Below are 25,805 nucleotides of genomic sequence, written 5' to 3' on the forward strand. Positions count from 1 at the left end.
TTACAACACAGCCTGTCGGATTTGAGGAGAACACACTTACAACACAGCCTGTCACATTTGAAGAGAACACACTTACAACACAGCCTGTCAGATTTGAAGAGAACACACTTACAACACAGCCTATCGGATTTGAGGAGAACGCACTTACAACACAGCCTGTCTGATTTGAGGAGAACACACTTACAACACAGCCTGTCTGATTTGAGGAGAACACACTTACAACACAGCCTGTCTGATTTGAAGAGAACACACTTACAACACAGCCTGTCTGATTTGAGGAGAACAGACTTACAACACAGCCTGTCTCATTTGAGGAGAACACACTTACAACACAGCCTGTCTGATTTGAGGAGAATACACTTACAACACAGCCTGTCTGATTGGAGTAGAACACACTTACAACACAGCATGTCTGATGTGAAGAGAACTCACTTACAACGCAGCTTGTCTGATTTGAAGAGAACACACTTACAACACAGCCTGTCTGATTTGAGGAGAACACACTTACAACACAGCCTGTCTGATTTGACGAGAACACACTTACAACACAGCCTGTCTGATTTGAAGAGAACACACTTACAACACAGCCTGTCGGATTTGAGGAGAACACACTTACAACACAGCCTGTCTGATTTGAAGAGAACACACGTACAACACAGCCTGTCTGATTTGAAGAGAACACACTTAAAACACAGCCTGTCTGATTTGAAGAGAACACACTTACAACACAATCTGTCTGATTTGAAGAGAACACACTTACAACACAGCCTGTCTGATTTGAGGAGAACACACAACACAGCCTGTCGGATTTGAGGAGAACACACTTACAACACAGCCTGTCGGATTTGAGAACACACTTACAACACGGCCTGTCGGATTTGAGGAGAACACACTTACAACACAGCCTGTCTGATTTGAAGAGAACACACTTACAACACAGCCTGTCTGATTTGAGGAGAACACACAACACAGCCTGTCTGAATTGAAGAGAACACACTTACAATACAGCCTGTCTGATTTGAGGAGAACACACTTACAACACAGCCTGTCTGATTTGAAGAGAACACACTTACAACACAGCCTGTCTGATTTGAGGAGAACAGACTTACAACACAGCCTGTCTCATTTGAGGAGAACACACTTATAACACAGCCTGTCTGATTTGAGGAGAACACACTTACAACACAGCCTGTCTGATTGGAGTAGAACACACTTACAACACAGCATGTCTGATGTGAAGAGAACACACTTACAACACAGCTTGTCTGATTTGAAGAGAACACACTTACAACTCAGCCTGTCTGATTTGAGGAGAACACACTTACAACACAGCCTGTCTGATTTGAAGAGAACACACTTACAACACAGCCTGTCTGATTTGAAGAGAACACACTTACAACACAGCCTGTCGGATTTGAGGAGAACACACTTACAACACAGCCTGTCTGATTTGACGAGAACACACTTACAACACAGCCTGTCCGATTTGAAGAGAACACACAACACAGCCTGTCCGATTTGAGGAGAACACACTTACAACACAGCCTGTCGGATTTGAGGAGAACACACTTACAACACAGCCTGTCGGATTTGAGGAGAACACACTTACAACACAGCCTGTCTGATTTGAGGAGAACACACTTACAACACAGCCTGTCTGATTTGAGGAGAACACACTTACAACACAGCCTGTCTGATTTGAGGAGAACACACTTACAACACAGCCTGTCTGATTTGAAGAGAACACACTTACAACACAGCCTGTCGGATTTGAGGAGAACACACTTACAACACAGCCTGTCGGATTTGAGAACACACAACACAGTCTGTCTTATTGGAGTAGAACATACTTACAACACAGCCTGTCTGATTTGAAGAGAACACACTTACAACACAGACTGTCTTATTGGATGAGAACACACTTACAACACAGTCTGTATGATTTGAATAGAATACACTTAAAACACAGCCTGTCTGATGTGAAGAGAACACACGTACAACGCAGCTTGTCTGATTTGAGGACAACGCACTTACAACACAGACTTTCTGATTGGAGTAGAACACACTTACAACACAGCCTGTCTGATTTGAAGAGAACACACTTACAACACTGCCTGTCTGATTTGAACAGCACACACTTACAACACAGCCTGTCTGATTTGAAGAGAACACACTTGCAACACAGCCTGTCTGATTTGAAGAGAACACACGTGCAACACAGCCTGTCTGATTTGAAGAGAACACACGTACAACACAGCCTGTCTGATTTGAAGAGAAAACACTTACAACACAGCTTGTCTGATTTGAAGAGAAAACACTTACAACACAGCCTGTCTGATTTGAAGAGTACACACTTACAACACAGCCTGTCTGATTTGAAGAGTACACACTTACAACACAGCCTGTCTGATTTGAAGAGAACACACTTACAACACAGCTTGTCTGATTTGAGGACAAAACACATACAACACAGCCTGTCTGATGTGAGGAGAATACACTTACAGCATAGCCTGTCTGATTTGAGGAGAACACACTTAAAACACAGCCTGTCTGATTTGAGGAGAACACACTTACAACACAGCCTGTCTGATTGGAGGAGAACACACTTACAACACAGCCTGTCTGATTTGAGGAGAACACACTTACAACACAGCCTGTCTGATTGGAGTAGAACACACTTACAATACAGCCTGTCTGATTTGAGGAGAACACACTTACAACACAGCCTGTCTGATTGGAGTAGAACACACTTACAATACATCCTGTCTGATTTGAGGAGAACACACTTACAACACAGCCTGTCAGATTTGAGGAGAACACACTTACAACACAGCCTGTCGGATTTGGGGAGAACACACTTACAATACAGCATGTCTGATTTGAAGAGAACACACTTACAACACAGCCTGTCTGATTTGAAGAGAACACACTTACAACACTGCCTGTCGGATTTGAGGAGAACGCACTTACAACACAGCCTGTCTGATTTGAGGAGAACGCACTTACAACACAGCCTGTCTGATTTGAGGAGAACACACTTACAACACAGCCTGTCTGATTTGAAGAGAACACACTTACAACACAGCCTGTCTGATTTGAGGAGAACAGACTTACAACACAGCCTGTCTCATTTGAGGAGAACACACTTACAACACAGCCTGTCTGATTTGAGGAGAACACACTTACAACACAGCCTGTCTGATTGGAGTAGAACACACTTACAACACAGCATGTCTGATGTGAAGAGAAAACACTTACAACACAGCTTGTCTGATTTGAAGAGAACACACTTACAACACAGCCTGTCTGATTTGAGGAGTACACACTTACAACACAGCCTGTCTGATTTGAAGAGAACACACTTACAACACAGCCTGTCTGATTTGAAGAGAACACACTTACAACACAGCCTGTCGGATTTGAGGAGAACACACTTACAACACAGCCTGTCTGATTTGAGGAGAACACACTTACAACACAGCCTGTCCGATTTGAAGTGAACACACAACACAGCCTGTCCGATTTGAGGAGAACACACTTACAACACAGCCTGTCGGATTTGAGGAGAACACACTTACAACACAGCCTGTCGGATTTGAGGAGAACACACTTAACAACACAGCCTGTCTGATTTGAGGAGAACACACTTACAACACAGCCTGTCTGATTTGAAGAGAACACACTTACTACACAGCCTGTCGTATTTGAGGAGAACACACTTACAACACAGCCTGTCGGATTTGAGAACACACAACACAGTCTGTCTTATTGGAGTAGAACATACTTACAACACAGCCTGTCTAATTTGAAGAGAACACACTTACAACACAGCCTGTCCGATTTAAGGAGAACACGCTTACAACACAACCTGTCTTATTGGAGGAGAACACACTTACATCACAGCCTGTCTGATTTGAAGAGAATACACTTACAACACAGCTTGTCTGATTGGAGGAGAACACACTTACAACACAGCCTGTCAGATTTGAGGAGAACACACTTACAACACAGCCTGTCGGATTTGAGGAGAACACACTTACAACACAGCCTGTCAGATTTGAAGAGAACACACTTACAACACAGCCTGTCAGATTTGAAGAGAACAGACTTACAACACAGCCTGACGGATTTGAGGAGAACGCACTTACAACACAGCCTGTCTGATTTGAGGAGAACACATTTACAACACAGCCTGTCTGATTTTAGGAGAACACACTTACAACACAGCCTGTCTGATTTGAAGAGAACACACTTACAACACAGCCTGTCTGATTTGAGGAGAACAGACTTACAACACAGCCTGTCTCATTTGAGGAGAACACACTTACAACACAGCCTGTCTGATTTGAGGAGAATACACTTACAACACAGCCTGTCTGATTTGAGGAGAACACACAACACAGCCTGTCTGAATTGAAGAGAACACACTTACAACACAGCCTGTCTGATTTGAGGAGAACACACTTACAACACAGCATGTCTGATGTGAAGAGAACACACTTACAACGCAGCTTGTCTGATTTGAAGAGAACACACTTACAACACAGCCTGTCTGATTTGAGGAGAACACACTTACAACACAGCCTGTCTGATTTGAAGAGAACACACTTACAACACAGCCTGTCTGAATTGAAGAGAACACACTTACAACACAGCCTGTCGGATTTGAGGAGAACACACTTACAACACAGCCTGTCTGATTTGAAGAGAACACACGTACAACACAGCCTGTCTGATTTGAAGAGAACACACTTAAAACACAGCCTGTCTGATTTGAAGAGAACACACTTACAACACAGTCTGTCTGATTTGAAGAGAATACACTTACAACACAGCCTGTCTGATTTGAGGAGAACACACAACACAGCCTGTCGGATTTGAGGAGAACACACTAACAACACAGCCTGTCGGATTTGAGAACACACTTACAACACGGCCTGTCGGATTTGAGGAGAACACACTTACAACACAGCCTGTCTGATTTGAAGAGAACACACTTACAACACAGCCTGTCTGATTTGAGGAGAACACACTTACAACACAGCCTGTCTGATTTGAAGAGAACACACTTACAACACAGCCTGTCGGATTTGAGGAGAACACACTTACAACACAGCCTGTCGGATTTGAGAACACACAACACAGTCTGTCTTATTGGAGTAGAACATACTTACAACACAGCCTGTCTGATTTGAAGAGAACACACTTACAACACAGACTGTCTTATTGGATGAGAACACACTTACAACACAGTCTGTATGATTTGAATAGAATACACTTAAAACACAGCCTGTCTGATGTGAAGAGAACACACGTACAACGCAGCTTGTCTGATTTGAGGACAACGCACTTACAACACAGACTTTCTGATTGGAGTAGAACACACTTACAACACAGCCTGACTGATTTGAAGAGAACACACTTACAACACTGCCTGTCTGATTTGAACAGCACACACTTACAACACAGCCTGTCTGATTTGAAGAGAACACACTTGCAACACAGCCTGTCTGATTTGAAGAGAACACACGTGCAACACAGCCTGTCTGATTTGAAGAGAACACACGTACAACACAGCCTGTCTGATTTGAAGAGAAAACACTTACAACACAGCTTGTCTGATTTGAAGAGAAAACACTTACAACACAGCCTGTCTGATTTGAAGAGTACACACTTACAACACAGCCTGTCTGATTTGAAGAGTACACACTTACAACACAGCCTGTCTGATTTGAAGAGAACACACTTACAACACAGCTTGTCTGATTTGAGGACAAAACACATACAACACAGCCTGTCTGATGTGAGGAGAATACACTTACAGCATAGCCTGTCTGATTTGAGGAGAACACACTTAAAACACAGCCTGTCTGATTTGAGGAGAACACACTTACAACACAGCCTGTCTGATTGGAGGAGAACACACTTACAACACAGCCTGTCTGATTTGAGGAGAACACACTTACAACACAGCCTGTCTGATTGGAGTAGAACACACTTACAATACAGCCTGTCTGATTTGAGGAGAACACACTTACAACACAGCCTGTCTGATTGGAGTAGAACACACTTACAATACATCCTGTCTGATTTGAGGAGAACACACTTACAACACAGCCTGTCAGATTTGAGGAGAACACACTTACAACACAGCCTGTCGGATTTGGGGAGAACACACTTACAATACAGCATGTCTGATTTGAAGAGAACACACTTACAACACAGCCTGTCTGATTTGAAGAGAACACACTTACAACACTGCCTGTCGGATTTGAGGAGAACGCACTTACAACACAGCCTGTCTGATTTGAGGAGAACGCACTTACAACACAGCCTGTCTGATTTGAGGAGAACACACTTACAACACAGCCTGTCTGATTTGAGGAGAACGCACTTACAACACAGCCTGTCTGATTTGAGGAGAACACATTTACAACACAGCCTGTCTGATTTTAGGAGAACACACTTACAACACAGCCTGTCTGATTTGAAGAGAACACACTTACAACACAGCCTGTCTGATTTGAGGAGAACAGACTTACAACACAGCCTGTCTCATTTGAGGAGAACACACTTACAACACAGCCTGTCTGATTTGAGGAGAATACACTTACAACACAGCCTGTCTGATTTGAGGAGAACACACAACACAGCCTGTCTGAATTGAAGAGAACACACTTACAACACAGCCTGTCTGATTTGAGGAGAACACACTTACAACACAGCATGTCTGATGTGAAGAGAACACACTTACAACGCAGCTTGTCTGATTTGAAGAGAACACACTTACAACACAGCCTGTCTGATTTGAGGAGAACACACTTACAACACAGCCTGTCTGATTTGAAGAGAACACACTTACAACACAGCCTGTCTGAATTGAAGAGAACACACTTACAACACAGCCTGTCGGATTTGAGGAGAACACACTTACAACACAGCCTGTCTGATTTGAAGAGAACACACGTACAACACAGCCTGTCTGATTTGAAGAGAACACACTTAAAACACAGCCTGTCTGATTTGAAGAGAACACACTTACAACACAGTCTGTCTGATTTGAAGAGAATACACTTACAACACAGCCTGTCTGATTTGAGGAGAACACACAACACAGCCTGTCGGATTTGAGGAGAACACACTAACAACACAGCCTGTCGGATTTGAGAACACACTTACAACACGGCCTGTCGGATTTGAGGAGAACACACTTACAACACAGCCTGTCTGATTTGAAGAGAACACACTTACAACACAGCCTGTCTGATTTGAGGAGAACACACTTACAACACAGCCTGTCTGATTTGAAGAGAACACACTTACAACACAGCCTGTCGGATTTGAGGAGAACACACTTACAACACAGCCTGTCGGATTTGAGAACACACAACACAGTCTGTCTTATTGGAGTAGAACATACTTACAACACAGCCTGTCTGATTTGAAGAGAACACACTTACAACACAGACTGTCTTATTGGATGAGAACACACTTACAACACAGTCTGTATGATTTGAATAGAATACACTTAAAACACAGCCTGTCTGATGTGAAGAGAACACACGTACAACGCAGCTTGTCTGATTTGAGGACAACGCACTTACAACACAGACTTTCTGATTGGAGTAGAACACACTTACAACACAGCCTGTCTGATTTGAAGAGAACACACTTACAACACTGCCTGTCTGATTTGAACAGCACACACTTACAACACAGCCTGTCTGATTTGAAGAGAACACACTTGCAACACAGCCTGTCTGATTTGAAGAGAACACACGTGCAACACAGCCTGTCTGATTTGAAGAGAACACACGTACAACACAGCCTGTCTGATTTGAAGAGAAAACACTTACAACACAGCTTGTCTGATTTGAAGAGAAAACACTTACAACACAGCCTGTCTGATTTGAAGAGTACACACTTACAACACAGCCTGTCTGATTTGAAGAGTACACACTTACAACACAGCCTGTCTGATTTGAAGAGAACACACTTACAACACAGCTTGTCTGATTTGAGGACAAAACACATACAACACAGCCTGTCTGATGTGAGGAGAATACACTTACAGCATAGCCTGTCTGATTTGAGGAGAACACACTTAAAACACAGCCTGTCTGATTTGAGGAGAACACACATACAACACAGCCTGTCTGATTGGAGGAGAACACACTTACAACACAGCCTGTCTGATTTGAGGAGAACACACTTACAACACAGCCTGTCTGATTGGAGTAGAACACACTTACAATACAGCCTGTCTGATTTGAGGAGAACACACTTACAACACAGCCTGTCTGATTGGAGTAGAACACACTTACAATACATCCTGTCTGATTTGAGGAGAACACACTTACAACACAGCCTGTCAGATTTGAGGAGAACACACTTACAACACAGCCTGTCGGATTTGGGGAGAACACACTTACAATACAGCATGTCTGATTTGAAGAGAACACACTTACAACACAGCCTGTCTGATTTGAAGAGAACACACTTACAACACTGCCTGTCGGATTTGAGGAGAACGCACTTACAACACAGCCTGTCTGATTTGAGGAGAACGCACTTACAACACAGCCTGTCTGATTTGAGGAGAACACACTTACAACACAGCCTGTCTGATTTGAAGAGAACACACTTACAACACAGCCTGTCTGATTTGAGGAGAACAGACTTACAACACAGCCTGTCTCATTTGAGGAGAACACACTTACAACACAGCCTGTCTGATTTGAGGAGAACACACTTACAACACAGCCTGTCTGATTGGAGTAGAACACACTTACAACACAGCATGTCTGATGTGAAGAGAAAACACTTACAACACAGCTTGTCTGATTTGAAGAGAACACACTTACAACACAGCCTGTCTGATTTGAGGAGTACACACTTACAACACAGCCTGTCTGATTTGAAGAGAACACACTTACAACACAGCCTGTCTGATTTGAAGAGAACACACTTACAACACAGCCTGTCGGATTTGAGGAGAACACACTTACAACACAGCCTGTCTGATTTGAGGAGAACACACTTACAACACAGCCTGTCCGATTTGAAGTGAACACACAACACAGCCTGTCCGATTTGAGGAGAACACACTTACAACACAGCCTGTCGGATTTGAGGAGAACACACTTACAACACAGCCTGTCGGATTTGAGGAGAACACACTTAACAACACAGCCTGTCTGATTTGAGGAGAACACACTTACAACACAGCCTGTCTGATTTGAAGAGAACACACTTACTACACAGCCTGTCGGATTTGAGGAGAACACACTTACAACACAGCCTGTCGGATTTGAGAACACACAACACAGTCTGTCTTATTGGAGTAGAACATACTTACAACACAGCCTGTCTAATTTGAAGAGAACACACTTACAACACAGCCTGTCCGATTTAAGGAGAACACGCTTACAACACAACCTGTCTTATTGGAGGAGAACACACTTACATCACAGCCTGTCTGATTTGAAGAGAATACACTTACAACACAGCTTGTCTGATTGGAGGAGAACACACTTACAACACAGCCTGTCAGATTTGAGGAGAACACACTTACAACACAGCCTGTCGGATTTGAGGAGAACACACTTACAACACAGCCTGTCGGATTTGAGGAGAACACACTTACAACACAGCCTGTCAGATTTGAAGAGAACACACTTACAACACAGCCTGTCAGATTTGAAGAGAACACACTTACAACACAGCCTGACGGATTTGAGGAGAACGCACTTACAACACAGCCTGTCTGATTTGAGGAGAACACATTTACAACACAGCCTGTCTGATTTTAGGAGAACACACTTACAACACAGCCTGTCTGATTTGAAGAGAACACACTTACAACACAGCCTGTCTGATTTGAGGAGAACAGACTTACAACACAGCCTGTCTCATTTGAGGAGAACACACTTACAACACAGCCTGTCTGATTTGAGGAGAATACACTTACAACACAGCCTGTCTGATTTGAGGAGAACACACAACACAGCCTGTCTGAATTGAAGAGAACACACTTACAACACAGCCTGTCTGATTTGAGGAGAACACACTTACAACACAGCATGTCTGATGTGAAGAGAACACACTTACAACGCAGCTTGTCTGATTTGAAGAGAACACACTTACAACACAGCCTGTCTGATTTGAGGAGAACACACTTACAACACAGCCTGTCTGATTTGAAGAGAACACACTTACAACACAGCCTGTCTGAATTGAAGAGAACACACTTACAACACAGCCTGTCGGATTTGAGGAGAACACACTTACAACACAGCCTGTCTGATTTGAAGAGAACACACGTACAACACAGCCTGTCTGATTTGAAGAGAACACACTTAAAACACAGCCTGTCTGATTTGAAGAGAACACACTTACAACACAGTCTGTCTGATTTGAAGAGAATACACTTACAACACAGCCTGTCTGATTTGAGGAGAACACACAACACAGCCTGTCGGATTTGAGGAGAACACACGTACAACGCAGCTTGTCTGATTTGAGGACAACGCACTTACAACACAGACTTTCTGATTGGAGTAGAACACACTTACAACACAGCCTGTCTGATTTGAAGAGAACACACTTACAACGCAGCTTGTCTGATTTGAGGACAACGCACTTACAACACAGACTTTCTGATTGGAGTAGAACACACTTACAACACAGCCTGTCTGATTTGAAGAGAACACACTTACAACACTGCCTGTCTGATTTGAACAGCACACACTTACAACACAGCCTGTCTGATTTGAAGAGAACACACTTGCAACACAGCCTGTCTGATTTGAAGAGAACACACGTGCAACACAGCCTGTCTGATTTGAAGAGAACACACGTACAACACAGCCTGTCTGATTTGAAGAGAAAACACTTACAACACAGCTTGTCTGATTTGAAGAGAAAACACTTACAACACAGCCTGTCTGATTTGAAGAGTACACACTTACAACACAGCCTGTCTGATTTGAAGAGTACACACTTACAACACAGCCTGTCTGATTTGAAGAGAACACACTTACAACACAGCTTGTCTGATTTGAGGACAAAACACATACAACACAGCCTGTCTGATGTGAGGAGAATACACTTACAGCATAGCCTGTCTGATTTGAGGAGAACACACTTAAAACACAGCCTGTCTGATTTGAGGAGAACACACTTACAACACAGCCTGTCTGATTGGAGGAGAACACACTTACAACACAGCCTGTCTGATTTGAGGAGAACACACTTACAACACAGCCTGTCTGATTGGAGTAGAACACACTTACAATACAGCCTGTCTGATTTGAGGAGAACACACTTACAACACAGCCTGTCTGATTGGAGTAGAACACACTTACAATACATCCTGTCTGATTTGAGGAGAACACACTTACAACACAGCCTGTCAGATTTGAGGAGAACACACTTACAACACAGCCTGTCGGATTTGGGGAGAACACACTTACAATACAGCATGTCTGATTTGAAGAGAACACACTTACAACACAGCCTGTCTGATTTGAAGAGAACACACTTACAACACTGCCTGTCGGATTTGAGGAGAACGCACTTACAACACAGCCTGTCTGATTTGAGGAGAACGCACTTACAACACAGCCTGTCTGATTTGAGGAGAACACACTTACAACACAGCCTGTCTGATTTGAAGAGAACACACTTACAACACAGCCTGTCTGATTTGAGGAGAACAGACTTACAACACAGCCTGTCTCATTTGAGGAGAACACACTTACAACACAGCCTGTCTGATTTGAGGAGAACACACTTACAACACAGCCTGTCTGATTGGAGTAGAACACACTTACAACACAGCATGTCTGATGTGAAGAGAAAACACTTACAACACAGCTTGTCTGATTTGAAGAGAACACACTTACAACACAGCCTGTCTGATTTGAGGAGTACACACTTACAACACAGCCTGTCTGATTTGAAGAGAACACACTTACAACACAGCCTGTCTGATTTGAAGAGAACACACTTACAACACAGCCTGTCGGATTTGAGGAGAACACACTTACAACACAGCCTGTCTGATTTGAGGAGAACACACTTACAACACAGCCTGTCCGATTTGAAGTGAACACACAACACAGCCTGTCCGATTTGAGGAGAACACACTTACAACACAGCCTGTCGGATTTGAGGAGAACACACTTACAACACAGCCTGTCGGATTTGAGGAGAACACACTTAACAACACAGCCTGTCTGATTTGAGGAGAACACACTTACAACACAGCCTGTCTGATTTGAAGAGAACACACTTACTACACAGCCTGTCGGATTTGAGGAGAACACACTTACAACACAGCCTGTCGGATTTGAGAACACACAACACAGTCTGTCTTATTGGAGTAGAACATACTTACAACACAGCCTGTCTAATTTGAAGAGAACACACTTACAACACAGCCTGTCCGATTTAAGGAGAACACGCTTACAACACAACCTGTCTTATTGGAGGAGAACACACTTACATCACAGCCTGTCTGATTTGAAGAGAATACACTTACAACACAGCTTGTCTGATTGGAGGAGAACACACTTACAACACAGCCTGTCAGATTTGAGGAGAACACACTTACAACACAGCCTGTCGGATTTGAGGAGAACACACTTACAACACAGCCTGTCGGATTTGAGGAGAACACACTTACAACACAGCCTGTCAGATTTGAAGAGAACACACTTACAACACAGCCTGTCAGATTTGAAGAGAACACACTTACAACACAGCCTGACGGATTTGAGGAGAACGCACTTACAACACAGCCTGTCTGATTTGAGGAGAACACATTTACAACACAGCCTGTCTGATTTTAGGAGAACACACTTACAACACAGCCTGTCTGATTTGAAGAGAACACACTTACAACACAGCCTGTCTGATTTGAGGAGAACAGACTTACAACACAGCCTGTCTCATTTGAGGAGAACACACTTACAACACAGCCTGTCTGATTTGAGGAGAATACACTTACAACACAGCCTGTCTGATTTGAGGAGAACACACAACACAGCCTGTCTGAATTGAAGAGAACACACTTACAACACAGCCTGTCTGATTTGAGGAGAACACACTTACAACACAGCATGTCTGATGTGAAGAGAACACACTTACAACGCAGCTTGTCTGATTTGAAGAGAACACACTTACAACACAGCCTGTCTGATTTGAGGAGAACACACTTACAACACAGCCTGTCTGATTTGAAGAGAACACACTTACAACACAGCCTGTCTGAATTGAAGAGAACACACTTACAACACAGCCTGTCGGATTGGAGGAGAACACACTTACAACACAGCCTGTCTGATTTGAAGAGAACACACGTACAACACAGCCTGTCTGATTTGAAGAGAACACACTTAAAACACAGCCTGTCTGATTTGAAGAGAACACACTTACAACACAGTCTGTCTGATTTGAAGAGAATACACTTACAACACAGCCTGTCTGATTTGAGGAGAACACACAACACAGCCTGTCGGATTTGAGGAGAACACACTAACAACACAGCCTGTCGGATTTGAGAACACACTTACAACACGGCCTGTCGGATTTGAGGAGAACACACTTACAACACAGCCTGTCTGATTTGAAGAGAACACACTTACAACACAGCCTGTCTGATTTGAGGAGAACACACAGCACAGCCTGTCTGAATTGAAGAGAACACACTTACAACACAGCCTGTCTGATTTGAGGAGAACACACTTACAACACAGCCTGTCTGATTTGAAGAGAACACACTTACAACACAGCCTGTCAGATTTGAGGAGAACACACTTACAACACAGCCTGTCGGATTTGGGGAGAACACACTTACAATACAGCATGTCTGATTTGAAGAGAACACACTTACAACACAGCCTGTCTGATTTGAAGAGAACACACTTACAACACAGCCTGTCGGATTTGAGGAGAACACACTTACAACACAGCCTGTCTGATTTGAGGAGAACACACTTACAACACAGCCTGTCTGATTTGAAGAGAACACACTTACAACACAGCCTGTCTGATTTGAGGAGAACAGACTTACAACACAGCCTGTCTCATTTGAGGAGAACACACTTATAACACAGCCTGTCTGATTTGAGGAGAACACACTTACAACACAGCCTGTCTGATTGGAGTAGAACACACTTACAACACAGCATGTCTGATGTGAAGAGAACACACTTACAACACAGCTTGTCTGATTTGAAGAGAACACACTTACAACACAGCCTGTCTGATTTGAGGAGAACACACTTACAACACAGCCTGTCTGATTTGAAGAGAACACACGTACAACACAGCCTGTCTGATTTGAAGAGAACACACTTACAACACAGCCTGTCGGATTTGAGGAGAACACACTTACAACACAGCTTGTCTGATTTGACGAGAACACACTTACAACACAGCCTGTCCGATTTGAAGAGAACACACAACACAGCCTGTCCGATTTGAGGAGAACACACTTAAAACACAGCCTGTTGGATTTGGGGAGAACACACTTACAACTCAGCCTGTCCGATTTAATGAGAACACGCTTACAACACAGCCTGTCTTATTGGAGGAGAACACACTTACATCACAGCCTGTCTGAATTGAAGAGAATACACTTACAACATAGCCTGTTTGGTTTGAAGGGAACACACTTACAACACAGCCTGTCTGATTTGAAGAGAACACACTTATAACACAGCCTGTCTGATTTGAAGAGAACACATTTACAGCATAGCCTGTCTGATTTGAGGAGAACACACTTACAACACAGCCTGTCTTATTGGATGAGAACACACTTATAACACAGCCTGTCTGATTTGAAGAGAACACACTTACAACACAGCCTGTCTGATTTGAAGAGAACACACTTACAACACAGCCTGTATGATTTGAAGAGAACATACTTACAACACAGCCTGTCTGATGTGAAGAGAACACACTTACAACACAGACTTTCTGATTGGAATAGAACACACTTACAACACAGCCTGTCCGATTTAAGGAGAACCCGCTTACAACACAGCCTGTCTTATTGGATGAGAACACACTTATAACACAGCCTGTCTGATTTGAAGAGAACACACTTACATCACAGCCTGTCTGATTTGAAGAGAACACAATTACAACATAGCCTGTCTGATTTGAAGAGAACACATTAACAACACAGCCTGTCTGATTTGAATAGAACACACTTACAACACAGCCTGTCCGATTTAAGGAGAACCCGCTTACAACACAGCCTGTCTTATTGGATGAGAACACACTTATAACACAGCCTGTCTGATTTGAAGAGAACACACTTACATCACAGCCTGTCTGATTTGAAGAGAACACAATTACAACATAGCCTGTCTGATTTGAAGAGAACACATTAACAACACAGCCTGTCTGATTTGAAGAGAACACACTTACAACACAGCCTGTCTGATTTGAAGAGAACAGACTTACAATACAGCCTGTCTGATTTGAAGAGAACACACTTACAACACAGCTTGTCTGATTTGAAGAGTACACACTTACAACACAGCCTGTCTGATTTGAAAAGAACACACTTACAACACAGCTTGTCTGATTTGACGACAACACACTTACACAGCCTTTTCTGATTTGAGGAGAACACACTTACAACACAGTCTGTCTGATTGTAGGAGAACTCACTTACAACACAGCCTGTCTGATTGCATGAAATATATCACAGCCTGTATGAAATATAATATTTCATACAATGTATCTTGGTGCGTGATGTTCTGTCCGGTACAACAGGTCTACAACACATTTTACGTAATGTAAACAAAACATATGCTGCATCAGGTACGGTCACAATATAATAGCTTATGTAGCACTGTTCACATATTGGGATAAAGACTTGTTTTTGTTTCAATATCAATGAATAAAGATATTATAGTATCGCTTTTTGTAAACAATCTGTCTCAGCCCATGGATTTATGGGATGCATCATCGCTGTAGTTCAAGCTTTGATCTATGATTTTGTGCACCTCATTTGATGGACGTTCGATAAAAGCTTCGACCACTATTGTGACATTTCGATTCTCTACACAGTGAGTCGGGGTCCCTCGTGACTTGTTGAATCAGCTAAGATGACATATGTATGATAAATAGTTGTAATAGTGTACAATTGTATTGGCTCTGCCTATACGTATGATAAATATTTGTAATAAAGTACAATTGTATTGGCTATGCCTATACATATGATAAATATTTGTAATAAAGTATAATTGTATTGGCTATGCCTATACGTATGATAAATATTTGTAATAAAGTACAATTGTATTGGCTATGCCTATACGTATGATAAATATTTGTAATAAAGTACAATTGTATTGGCTATGCCTATACGTATGATAAATATTTGTAATAAAGTACAATTGTATTGACTATGCCTATACGTATGATAAATATTTGTAATAATGTACAATTGTATTGGCTATGCCTATACATATGATAAATATTTGTAATAAAGTATAATTGTATTGGCTATGCCTATACGTATGATAAATATTTGTAATAAAGTACAATTGTATTGGCTATGCCTATACATATGATAAATATTTGTAATAAAGTATAATTGTATTGGCTATGCCTATACGTATGATAAATATTTGTAATAAAGTACAATTGTATTGGCTATGCCTATACGTATGATAAATATTTGTAATAAAGTACAATTGTATTGGCTATGCCTATACATATGATAAATATTTGTAATAAAGTATAATTGTATTGGCTATGCCTATACGTATGATAAATATTTGTAATAAAGTACAATTGTATTGGCTATGCCTATACGTATGATAAATATTTGTAATAAAGTACAATTGTATTGGCTATGCCTATACGTATGATAAATATTTGTAATAAAGTACAATTGTATTGGCTATGCCTATACATATGATAAATATTTGTAATAAAGTATAATTGTATTGGCTATGCCTATACGTATGATAAATATTTGTAATAAAGTACAATTGTATTGGCTATGCCTATACGTATGATAAATATTTGTAATAAAGTACAATTGTATTGGCTATGCCTATACGTATGATAAATATTTGTAATAAAGTACAATTGTATTGGCTAGGCCTATACGTATGATAAATATTTGTAATAAAGTACAATTGTATTGGCTATGCCTATACGTATGATAAATATTTGTAATAAAGTACAATTGTATTGGCTATGCCTATACGTATGATAAATATTTGTAATAAAGAACAATTCTTGCACTGAATGTCACTTGTGTGATTACACTTAAGTTTTACTGCTGGATTCTATTTCACAATCTATGGTACATTTCGGTAATTGTTCATCATGTCGCAGTAACCGTTTTGTTTGGTACGTTTTGTTTTGTTTTGTTTTGGCCATGTCTTTCTCTTTTAACACCTTTGTCATTTGCTTCAAAGCAAAATAGAAACACTCTGCTTTAACAGTGCACGGGCATTCTCTGGAGATTTTCCAGGTGATGGACAGTAACTAGATATTGCTCGCACTTCACTTGTTTACAAAGTCAACACAAATTCAAATTCCACGTTTGTAATATAACGTCATCCACTTACGATATATTTAATATATGAATCTTGTGTTAACATTGGAAACAAAGCCAAACACGTGTACACCAACAGAACCAATTGAACATGATTGGCCAATACAATCTCCAGGAGCAGGTGACGCATTGAAAGTCAGATCACTTAGTAATAGTCTGCGAAGTATTTAGTTGGGACACCTATGATTGGCCAGGATAATCACATCCTTGAATGAAATCACTTGTACACTGTGTGGTCGTTCACGTCCTTTACCGCGATTCCAAGTAGAGTACAGGTAGGCGGGCACTGGATTCATACAAGATGGTTAAATAGTTATATTGCTTAGTTTTTGTTTATTTTAAAATAGAGTTGATAAAATGTGTTATAAGAGAAAGGATTAAATTTGTATAGCGACTCGTATATAATAAATATTTTCCTAATAAAATGTGATATTTGTTAGTGTTTATCATTGCTGGTGGACGTGTACTTGTTCTTAAGTGTAATGGTAACCACATTTAGCATACAAGAAATTGAGTTATCCATTCATTTATATTGTTATAAAAATGAAAACTACTGTGTTCCAAATGAAAATATCAATCACGTGATTGTTGCTATTTTATATTTTCACACAGAACATCAGGGCAGTGTAAATAAACGTAATTCATTCGTTTCAGCGCAATTTAGTACAAAACATAATGTTATGTGCATTCCAAGTATTCCAAATGTTTTTCCATATAATTTATGTTACTGTGTCGACGTCGGTCAGCTTTTGAAAGTTCTCCCTCGTGGCTCTCGCTGCAGAAAACAATGGAAGCCGTGGAGAGTCAGTGTTTTTATTACACCGTCAACGAAAGGGTAGCAGCATACGACAGTGAACGAGAACGTAATATTTAGCCAGTGGTTACATACCAAATTCAGGCAACGTACCTAATCAGGAATATTACCTTGACGAGGAAACAGTGAGAAATAAGCTATGGCAGTGAAAGCCACCAACATCAGCCAGCTACCAATTGTGTTCAGTTTGATGGTCTAATTTTTAAAAAACTCAAAACTCTTACAATCGATTACATTAACTATAAAATATTCGAATTTACACAATGCATTTTTTTATGACTAATATTTAACATTCATCGAACGTTTCATTCAAATTCAATTGAGACAACTGGCTTGGCTATAATAATTCCCGCGGTTTTCTACGATGTGGGTCAAAGTAAAACATCTTTAAAAATACTACCACTGTGATTAATCGACCGACCAATCAACGACGAGCACAAGAGAGTGTATTCATATGCGATGACTGCACGGCGATCGTTCTGGTCAACGGAATTTTTTCAAATTTATCAATGTTTTACGTTCATAACGAGAAAATCGCTTTTCTGAAAGCATTATACATACCACTGTAAATATTTTATTTTAATCAAGTCCAAGTAATTTATTTTTCACAATATAGCAATCAACGCAATGTATATCGTATCGTCATGACTTCTGGGGCTTCAGATAAAATAGTGCCACAATAACGTATATTTTAAATATTTAACTGCTGATTTGAATATACATGAACAACATTCAATATCTTGAACGCGCCCATCTCGAAAATACACAGTTGTCACATTTAATTTAAAATGTTATTCAATAAATTTGTTTGGGATGTGCCAAGTTTCCCGGTTGCTAGGCTATCATATCTACGAGAGGGGGTGTCAAATCAATGTGGATTCACTCGGTCAGCGGAAATACGCAGTTTATTTACTATACCAGCTTCATTTTCGTAAGGTAAATATTGATAGTGTAAATTCACAAACTTCATCAAATATTGAAAACGCGTATCTCTATAGTATCTGTACATGCATTTGTAAAATATTCATTCTGGACAACATACAAATAATACAATTTCTAAAGGTCGCACTGGCTTTATATGAATTAATGTAGCCCATCTACTTTTAGGTTTCGCATTCATTTTTCAAATCTGTCTATTCAGGAAGTGTTTTGCTGCTGTCAGTTAGAATCCATCGTGTTACGCGTTTATATGTTTTGAATATGCCTGTAGTTATATTTACCAGCCAACTAAGTATAACACACAAACAAAATGACACAACTAAAGTATTGTCATAATCCTAATTTATTGATAGCACAACGGTGACTAGAAATAGTACAGTAGATTACTTGTTTCAAAATATAATTACTATTTAACATGACTATATCGATTCAACCACTCAGATCACAGATAACGATCGTTTGGATTTGTCTGGAACGTTATTTTATTGTTTGATTTGTAACGAAAGTTGAGTCGATTTATGCCAATTTGATATAGCAGTAATGGCGAAATAGATTGTGGAATAAACACGTTCGCGAATATCTCAAATCAATATCTGACTATTAGTATTTTACTTAACTTAACTTAACTCAACTTAATTCAACTCAACTCAACTCAACTTAACTTAACTTAACTTAACTTAACTTAACTCAACTTAATTCAACTCAACTCAACTCAACTCAACTCAACTTAACTTAACTTAACTTAACTTAACTTAACTCAACTTAATTCAACTCAACAACTCAACAACTCAAAACTCAACTCAACTCAACTCAACTCAACTCAACTCAACTCAACTCAACTCAACTCAACTCAACTCAACTCAACTCAACTCAACTCAACTCAACTCAACTTAACTTAACTTAACTTAACTTAACTTAACTTAACTCAACTCAACTCAACTTAACTCAACTTAACTTACTTTAACTTAACTCACTTTAACTTAACTCAACTTACTTTAACTTAACTCAACTCAACTTAACTCAACTCAACTCAATTCAACTCAACACAACTTATTTCATGAGTGAATACATATACATATTTAATCCGAGCTCACAACTCTCACTCACAACACTCTCGCCATCATTGATGTTATCATTCAATGCCTGTACGCAGTCTGCTCTACCAATTGCTGCCAGGGCTGTTGCACATTCATGTCTAACCAGTGGGCTCTCATTGGAATTCTGCAAAGATGCGATCAGCTGGTTTGCACCACCTTCGTTTTCCATCTGGCCAAGTGCATATGCAATCTCGTGTCGAAACAGTATGCTACTGCAACCCAGACCTAAACATAGAAATAAATGTAATTTACTCAAAGAACAATTTTTAGTAAACGTCTACTTCGGGTTTTGGCTGGTACAATAGTATGTTTTTATATGGGAAAGCTGGACTTATGTCAACCTCATTTGCATGTAATGTCAATAGCTGGGCTATCAAGGAAACTCACAAACTAGATAGTATACTGCAATTTGCTTATACCTATCATTTATTTTTGTGCCGTTTGTGAACTATTTAAAGTAATAACTGTGTAATGAGTCGATCATTAAACAATACAACTATTGATCATTTTTTAATACGATGTCGTTGGTAAGGCAGTACGTGTTCACATTAATATGTGAATAAGCAAGGCAATCATGTCTTAGATCAGACTGTCATGACTTCAAATTTGCGATATTTTGCATGATCAACTACTAGGTTTTTGACAATATTATTGTGCGAGTGTAATAGGCGGGTGATACGCTCCCATACCTGAAATTCCGATGTAACAATAAGAGTACAGACTGCTCTACTTTCCAAACATGCTGTATACGTTTTGGGATATTGCAATTCACATCCGAGAAACACCAGTGACTTCAATATTCGTGAATGTCACTCTTTCTTGAATATCATTAACATTTGTTTAATTTATTGAATGAATGAGTCTAAATTGTATCTCGTAAAGTTATAAACTATACAAACCTTCAGCCAAAGCAAGTACGGATTGCTTGCAGCCCTTATTTCTCAACGCAAACATTGCTCTGTATCTCTCAAACATAGATAGTTTGTCATCCAGTAAAGTCTTTCTCAAAGACTCAACGTTGTTGTCCTTTGCAGCAGGAGCTGGGTCCACGGTTGGATAGGGACTTTCGGGTAGCTGCTCTTGTTCTTCATTATTCACCCACTCTATTCTGTCCAGTGCCAGTTGACAGGTTTCTGCAATCTATCATTTAAAACAAAATGAACGCATCAGCGCATGTCCAGCTGTAGTAATGTAGTTATACATTGAATTAAATCATTGGATAAAGATAAATTATAGAAACAATATTCACGGATCATGGATGTAGAATGGACACACACGAATAGCAAATAAAGTGATACATGCTCGAAAGGTTGTACCTGTAAATAATTTTACATTAATTTGTTTTTGTTTCTTACAAAAAGTGTGAATGCTAAAAGCAAAACTGAAAATTTCTATAAAATAGTAGATTTACTAGATACCTTATAGATACTTATAGTCGAAAGATACTTTATTTATAAAGTTGTTATATTTCAGTATATTCGCTCCTTATGTTCTTGTAGAAATGATTTAGAGGGTAACGGCAAGATAAAATGTGTCCATGTCGGAATCAAAATGAGTCTAGAGTATATTAGATCATTGTTCATTACAGTAACAATATACATTACCTCTACGTTTTGGTCTGTAGCATACTTCTTTAGTATATTGACTGCTGTATCTGAACCAATAGCACCAAGAGCTTCCGCTGTAAGTAGATGAAACAACTGCCTTACAGAACATGTATGACTAACGCATTGGATTTTGATTGTCATGTTTTTGAAGCAAACAAATCAGCATTTCTTCAATAAATCAATACATATATCGTGTACACATGTACACTATTTTGTCTACAGTGATTATACGTATAATAAAAATAGTTTTCATCAGACGAAATCTAAATCGAATGTGTAAAACAAAGTGTTACGACAACAATATTGTTCATAAAATTTTGTTTTGATATTGTAACAAGCGATGTTTAAATTGTGTGTTAAATTCGGCATACGAGACAATGGTCGAAGGTTTTTATTTTACTGAAAGATACTTCGATTTATTTAAACAAATGTTAAAATGATTGAAAAAGAAACATGTGCTACTATAAGCAGCACGGCATGGAGCAGATTGACTTGAATTGATGCAGTCTTAACACGCGCTATACGGTGATATCGCCAGTTGGATCGTACTATTTTGGTCATGTCACACGTCATGCTGGATCACGTGATTTGTCGCCTAAATGGCGTACATTTGGGGAAATTCAGTCACGTAGGCAAGATTTATTGTTACACTCTGGGGCTTGGCGTCAGTACATCAGTACATATTTATTCTTGCTGGCTTACGGTTTTGAAGAAAAAACACGTTTTGTCTGAGCATTTTATTTCAAAAGTAGAAAATCTTTTTGTTTACTAGAATAACATTTTTTGCTTCAAATAACGCAATAGGTTCATGATACGTACAAATCTGACAAACCCCTTCCAATTTAGTCGTGTTTATAGCAATTTTTATTTGTTTTTAATATTACAGTTTCTGTCATAAAATGAGAAAATTCCCAGAGCGCTGTGGCCATGCATGGTACATCATAGTGCAACAGAATTAACAAAAATAAGAAATAACAATATTCACTAAAATTAAATCTCAATTTGTTGTCACGAAATGAACCTATTTTATAATAGGATTACTTCTAATAAATAGTATATTAAAAATACTGTATCTGTACTGTAAATAACTGGTAAATAAAAAAATATTCTGGTACACAGTTTTGAAGAAGAAATTAAAATGTATATAGTCCGGAGTTGATGACGATAGGTACCACTAAACCACCTTTAGTGACAGGAAATTGACAAAGAATCATTGGTTTCAGTTGATGGGGAAGATTTTCTCTACAGTGGCGGCGTCATAGGGAGGGGCAAAGGGGGCAGTCTCCCCTCGAAAAAATGTTGGGGGACGACGCCATTTCAAAATCGAGCTGAAACCCTCTGTGACAGCAACATTTGCCCCTAAAAGTGCAGGAAATAGCGTTTCAGAAGGTCTAGATTAAAAAAAAATTTCGGGGGGGCATGCCCCCGGACCCCCGAGTGAGGTTGTAATTTGTAATTTATTCATTCAGAACAGTACATCCATATATGGTTGTTCATGCACAGCATATAGATATAAAATTTAACATAGAATTAAACAATCCACTGCAAAAATGACGAGAACACAATAAAGAAAAGCATAAATAGGGTATAAAATAAAATGATAAAATGACTACGAAATAATATGATAAAGTTACAATAAAAAAATGACAATAACATAGCAGTCTGAACAAAACGATAAAATGCATAAATGGGGTAAAATATGAATTGACAACAAAGTAGTAAGATAAAATTATACAATATTATTAGCAGCTGTAGCTGCGGGATATTTAAAAGAGCGATTGTGAGATTTTGAAATATGAAATCGATTTCTGGTGTTGTAGGAATGGATGGCAGAGTTTGAAATGAGAAGGTCAGATAAATATGGTGGGACTAAATATTGCTTGCATTTGTAAACTAGTTTATTAAAGTGTTTAGTTTGTCTGTCTTAAATGGTTGGCCAACCAAGAGCTGATCTTGCAATGGAGACAGGTTCATGTCTGTTCAAGCCACATTGGATGCGTACAGCAAGGTTGCTGATACGTTGCAGACTACTTTTTAGTGTAATGCTACAGTTAGAATACACGGGTTAGTGAGTAGATCTCGCCCCCGTGTAAAATTTCGTGTCGCTACCTCTGCTCTATTAGGAAAGATACATAAGAGTGTGTCACCAAATAGTGTCCTTTTTTAAGTTATTGAATTACGACTTTTTTCAAATTCAGTGTCAGTATGTGCAGCTAGGAACATCTATTGAAAACCCCTCAAAATCGATGCTTAAATCTAAATAATGTGAGGAAATGTTCGAAACCATACAAATAGAGCCTGCAAAGAGGATCCATTTCGCATTTTGGCTGTTTTGGCAGAAATACTGTTCTGAAGGTACTGGCGTAATGGCCCTATCACATTATCAGGGTAGTTATACAAGTGTAACTGCTGAGTCCTAATTTAATATAATATTTGAACGAATAAAAAAAATGCGTCACCAAGAATATTGCTTGCGATTTGCAACATACCTGCTTCGTGGCGAACTATGGTCTCTTGTTCCGTATCTTCCAACACATTCATCAGATATGGTATTGCGTGTGGGTCTTGCATTTGTCCCATACAATAGGCCGCTTCATGTTTTAACAATGCCGAGCGATCACCTAAGCACTTGTTTAGATTGTCGATGGCATCTTTTCCTCCAATGTTGCGAAGCGTAAAGATTGCGCGGACTCGCTCTTCGAGTGGCTGCTGTGTGTCACACAGAACAGCTCCCAACTTGTTGGCACAACCAATATCCGGCATTCTGAATGTTGAATGAAAATGAGAACAGCTCGCAATGAGTAAATAAAATGATTCGGTTAGTGTACATGTGCCGTAGCATTAGCAGCCCACCAATTGCATTCAGCCTGATCCTCATTTGCATATTGTTTTTTTTCCATTTATCTCCAACGCAATATGTTGTCTACATATTTGAGTTTTTTTCATTAAATAATATAAATAGCATAAAATATCTGAACCATCGACCAATATTTTATTCGCTTTTTATGTGTAAAAAAACTTGTTTCAATAGCGCTTGTGACTCAAATAATTAGCATGATTTTCTGACAGGTTTGGACCACACCCTTTCACTAGGGATTACAATGCATAGATCATATGGATACACAGTACATAACATTGAGGTAGCGAGAAGGGAAAACGAGAAAACATCTTTTTTTTCTCTGTTTATGTGAAATTTTTATTCATTTATTTTCATTTATCGTTGGGCAAAAAATACTCTGGGCAATTTGAGCTTATTTTCCAGAACGCAGTTGTGGATATTCCATTGTAAAATTACATAACCAGGCCAAGCGATAATGATTTGATTTCATTTAGCGAAGGGGCTTGAATAAAATAGTGTCTTGTTAAAACTATAACTCCCCCTGCCCCCCTCCCCCAGTTTTGTCTATTTCTGGGTCAACCAGATGTTTACAGGGTAACCCTCCTAGTAGATTAACTATTTGCATATGTATGTGTACGCAGAGAATGTAAACGTTTTTATTGATATTTAATCTTCTATTGAAAAGGTTATCTTGCAACACTTGTTTTTCCCATAATGATGAACAAATACACCGTTTATTTACATTGATATAAGGGGAATAATACAGTCATCAGTGAACAAATAGAACAGTAAGAAACGACCAACCCCGCAAACAGTTTATCCAGGTTTATATCTGTAAACCAACACTTTCGTGTGATTGTTTCGGACTTTAAACAAAAACTCCAAAATTGAAAGATTCGGCAATTGGTTACATTGCCAG

The 25,805-nt window shown here is 39.6% G+C and overlaps 1 protein-coding gene across 2 annotated transcripts; it reads right to left on the reverse strand.

The window, feature by feature from the left end:
- Nucleotides 1-19,670: 19,670 nt before the first annotated feature.
- Nucleotides 19,671-24,878, reverse strand: LOC102800457 (deoxyhypusine hydroxylase-like). Of its 2 annotated transcripts, XM_085490759.1 has the most exons (5): nt 24,537-24,878; nt 22,045-22,121; nt 21,340-21,580; nt 20,409-20,665; nt 19,671-20,335 (listed from the first exon to the last, which is right to left on the reverse strand). In XM_085490759.1, exons 1-5 carry the CDS (start codon nt 24,808-24,810, stop codon nt 20,324-20,326), a joined length of 861 nt encoding a protein of 286 aa, XP_085346885.1. In that variant the 5' UTR covers nt 24,811-24,878; the 3' UTR covers nt 19,671-20,323. The 2 variants fall into 2 exon arrangements, with proteins under 2 accessions (XP_085346885.1, XP_085346883.1); XM_085490757.1 differs by having other exon boundaries at nt 19,671-20,665.
- Between the last annotated feature and the right edge of the window lie 927 nt (nt 24,879-25,805).

This window comes from Saccoglossus kowalevskii, chromosome 15 (assembly GCF_978046115.1).
Source record: "Saccoglossus kowalevskii chromosome 15, keSacKowa6.1, whole genome shotgun sequence".
NCBI lineage: Eukaryota > Metazoa > Hemichordata > Enteropneusta > Harrimaniidae > Saccoglossus > Saccoglossus kowalevskii.

Coding starts and splice junctions, on each gene's coding strand:
- LOC102800457 (XM_085490757.1), bottom strand. CDS start 24,810: ATGCCGGATATTGGTTGTGCCAACAAGTTGGGAGCTGTTCTGTGTGAC. Junction 22,122..24,536: donor CATAGTTCGCCACGAAGCAG/GTATGTTGCAAA, acceptor ATCTACTTACAG/CGGAAGCTCTTGGTGCTATT. Junction 20,666..21,339: donor CGTACTTGCTTTGGCTGAAG/GTTTGTATAGTT, acceptor TTCTATGTTTAG/GTCTGGGTTGCAGTAGCATA.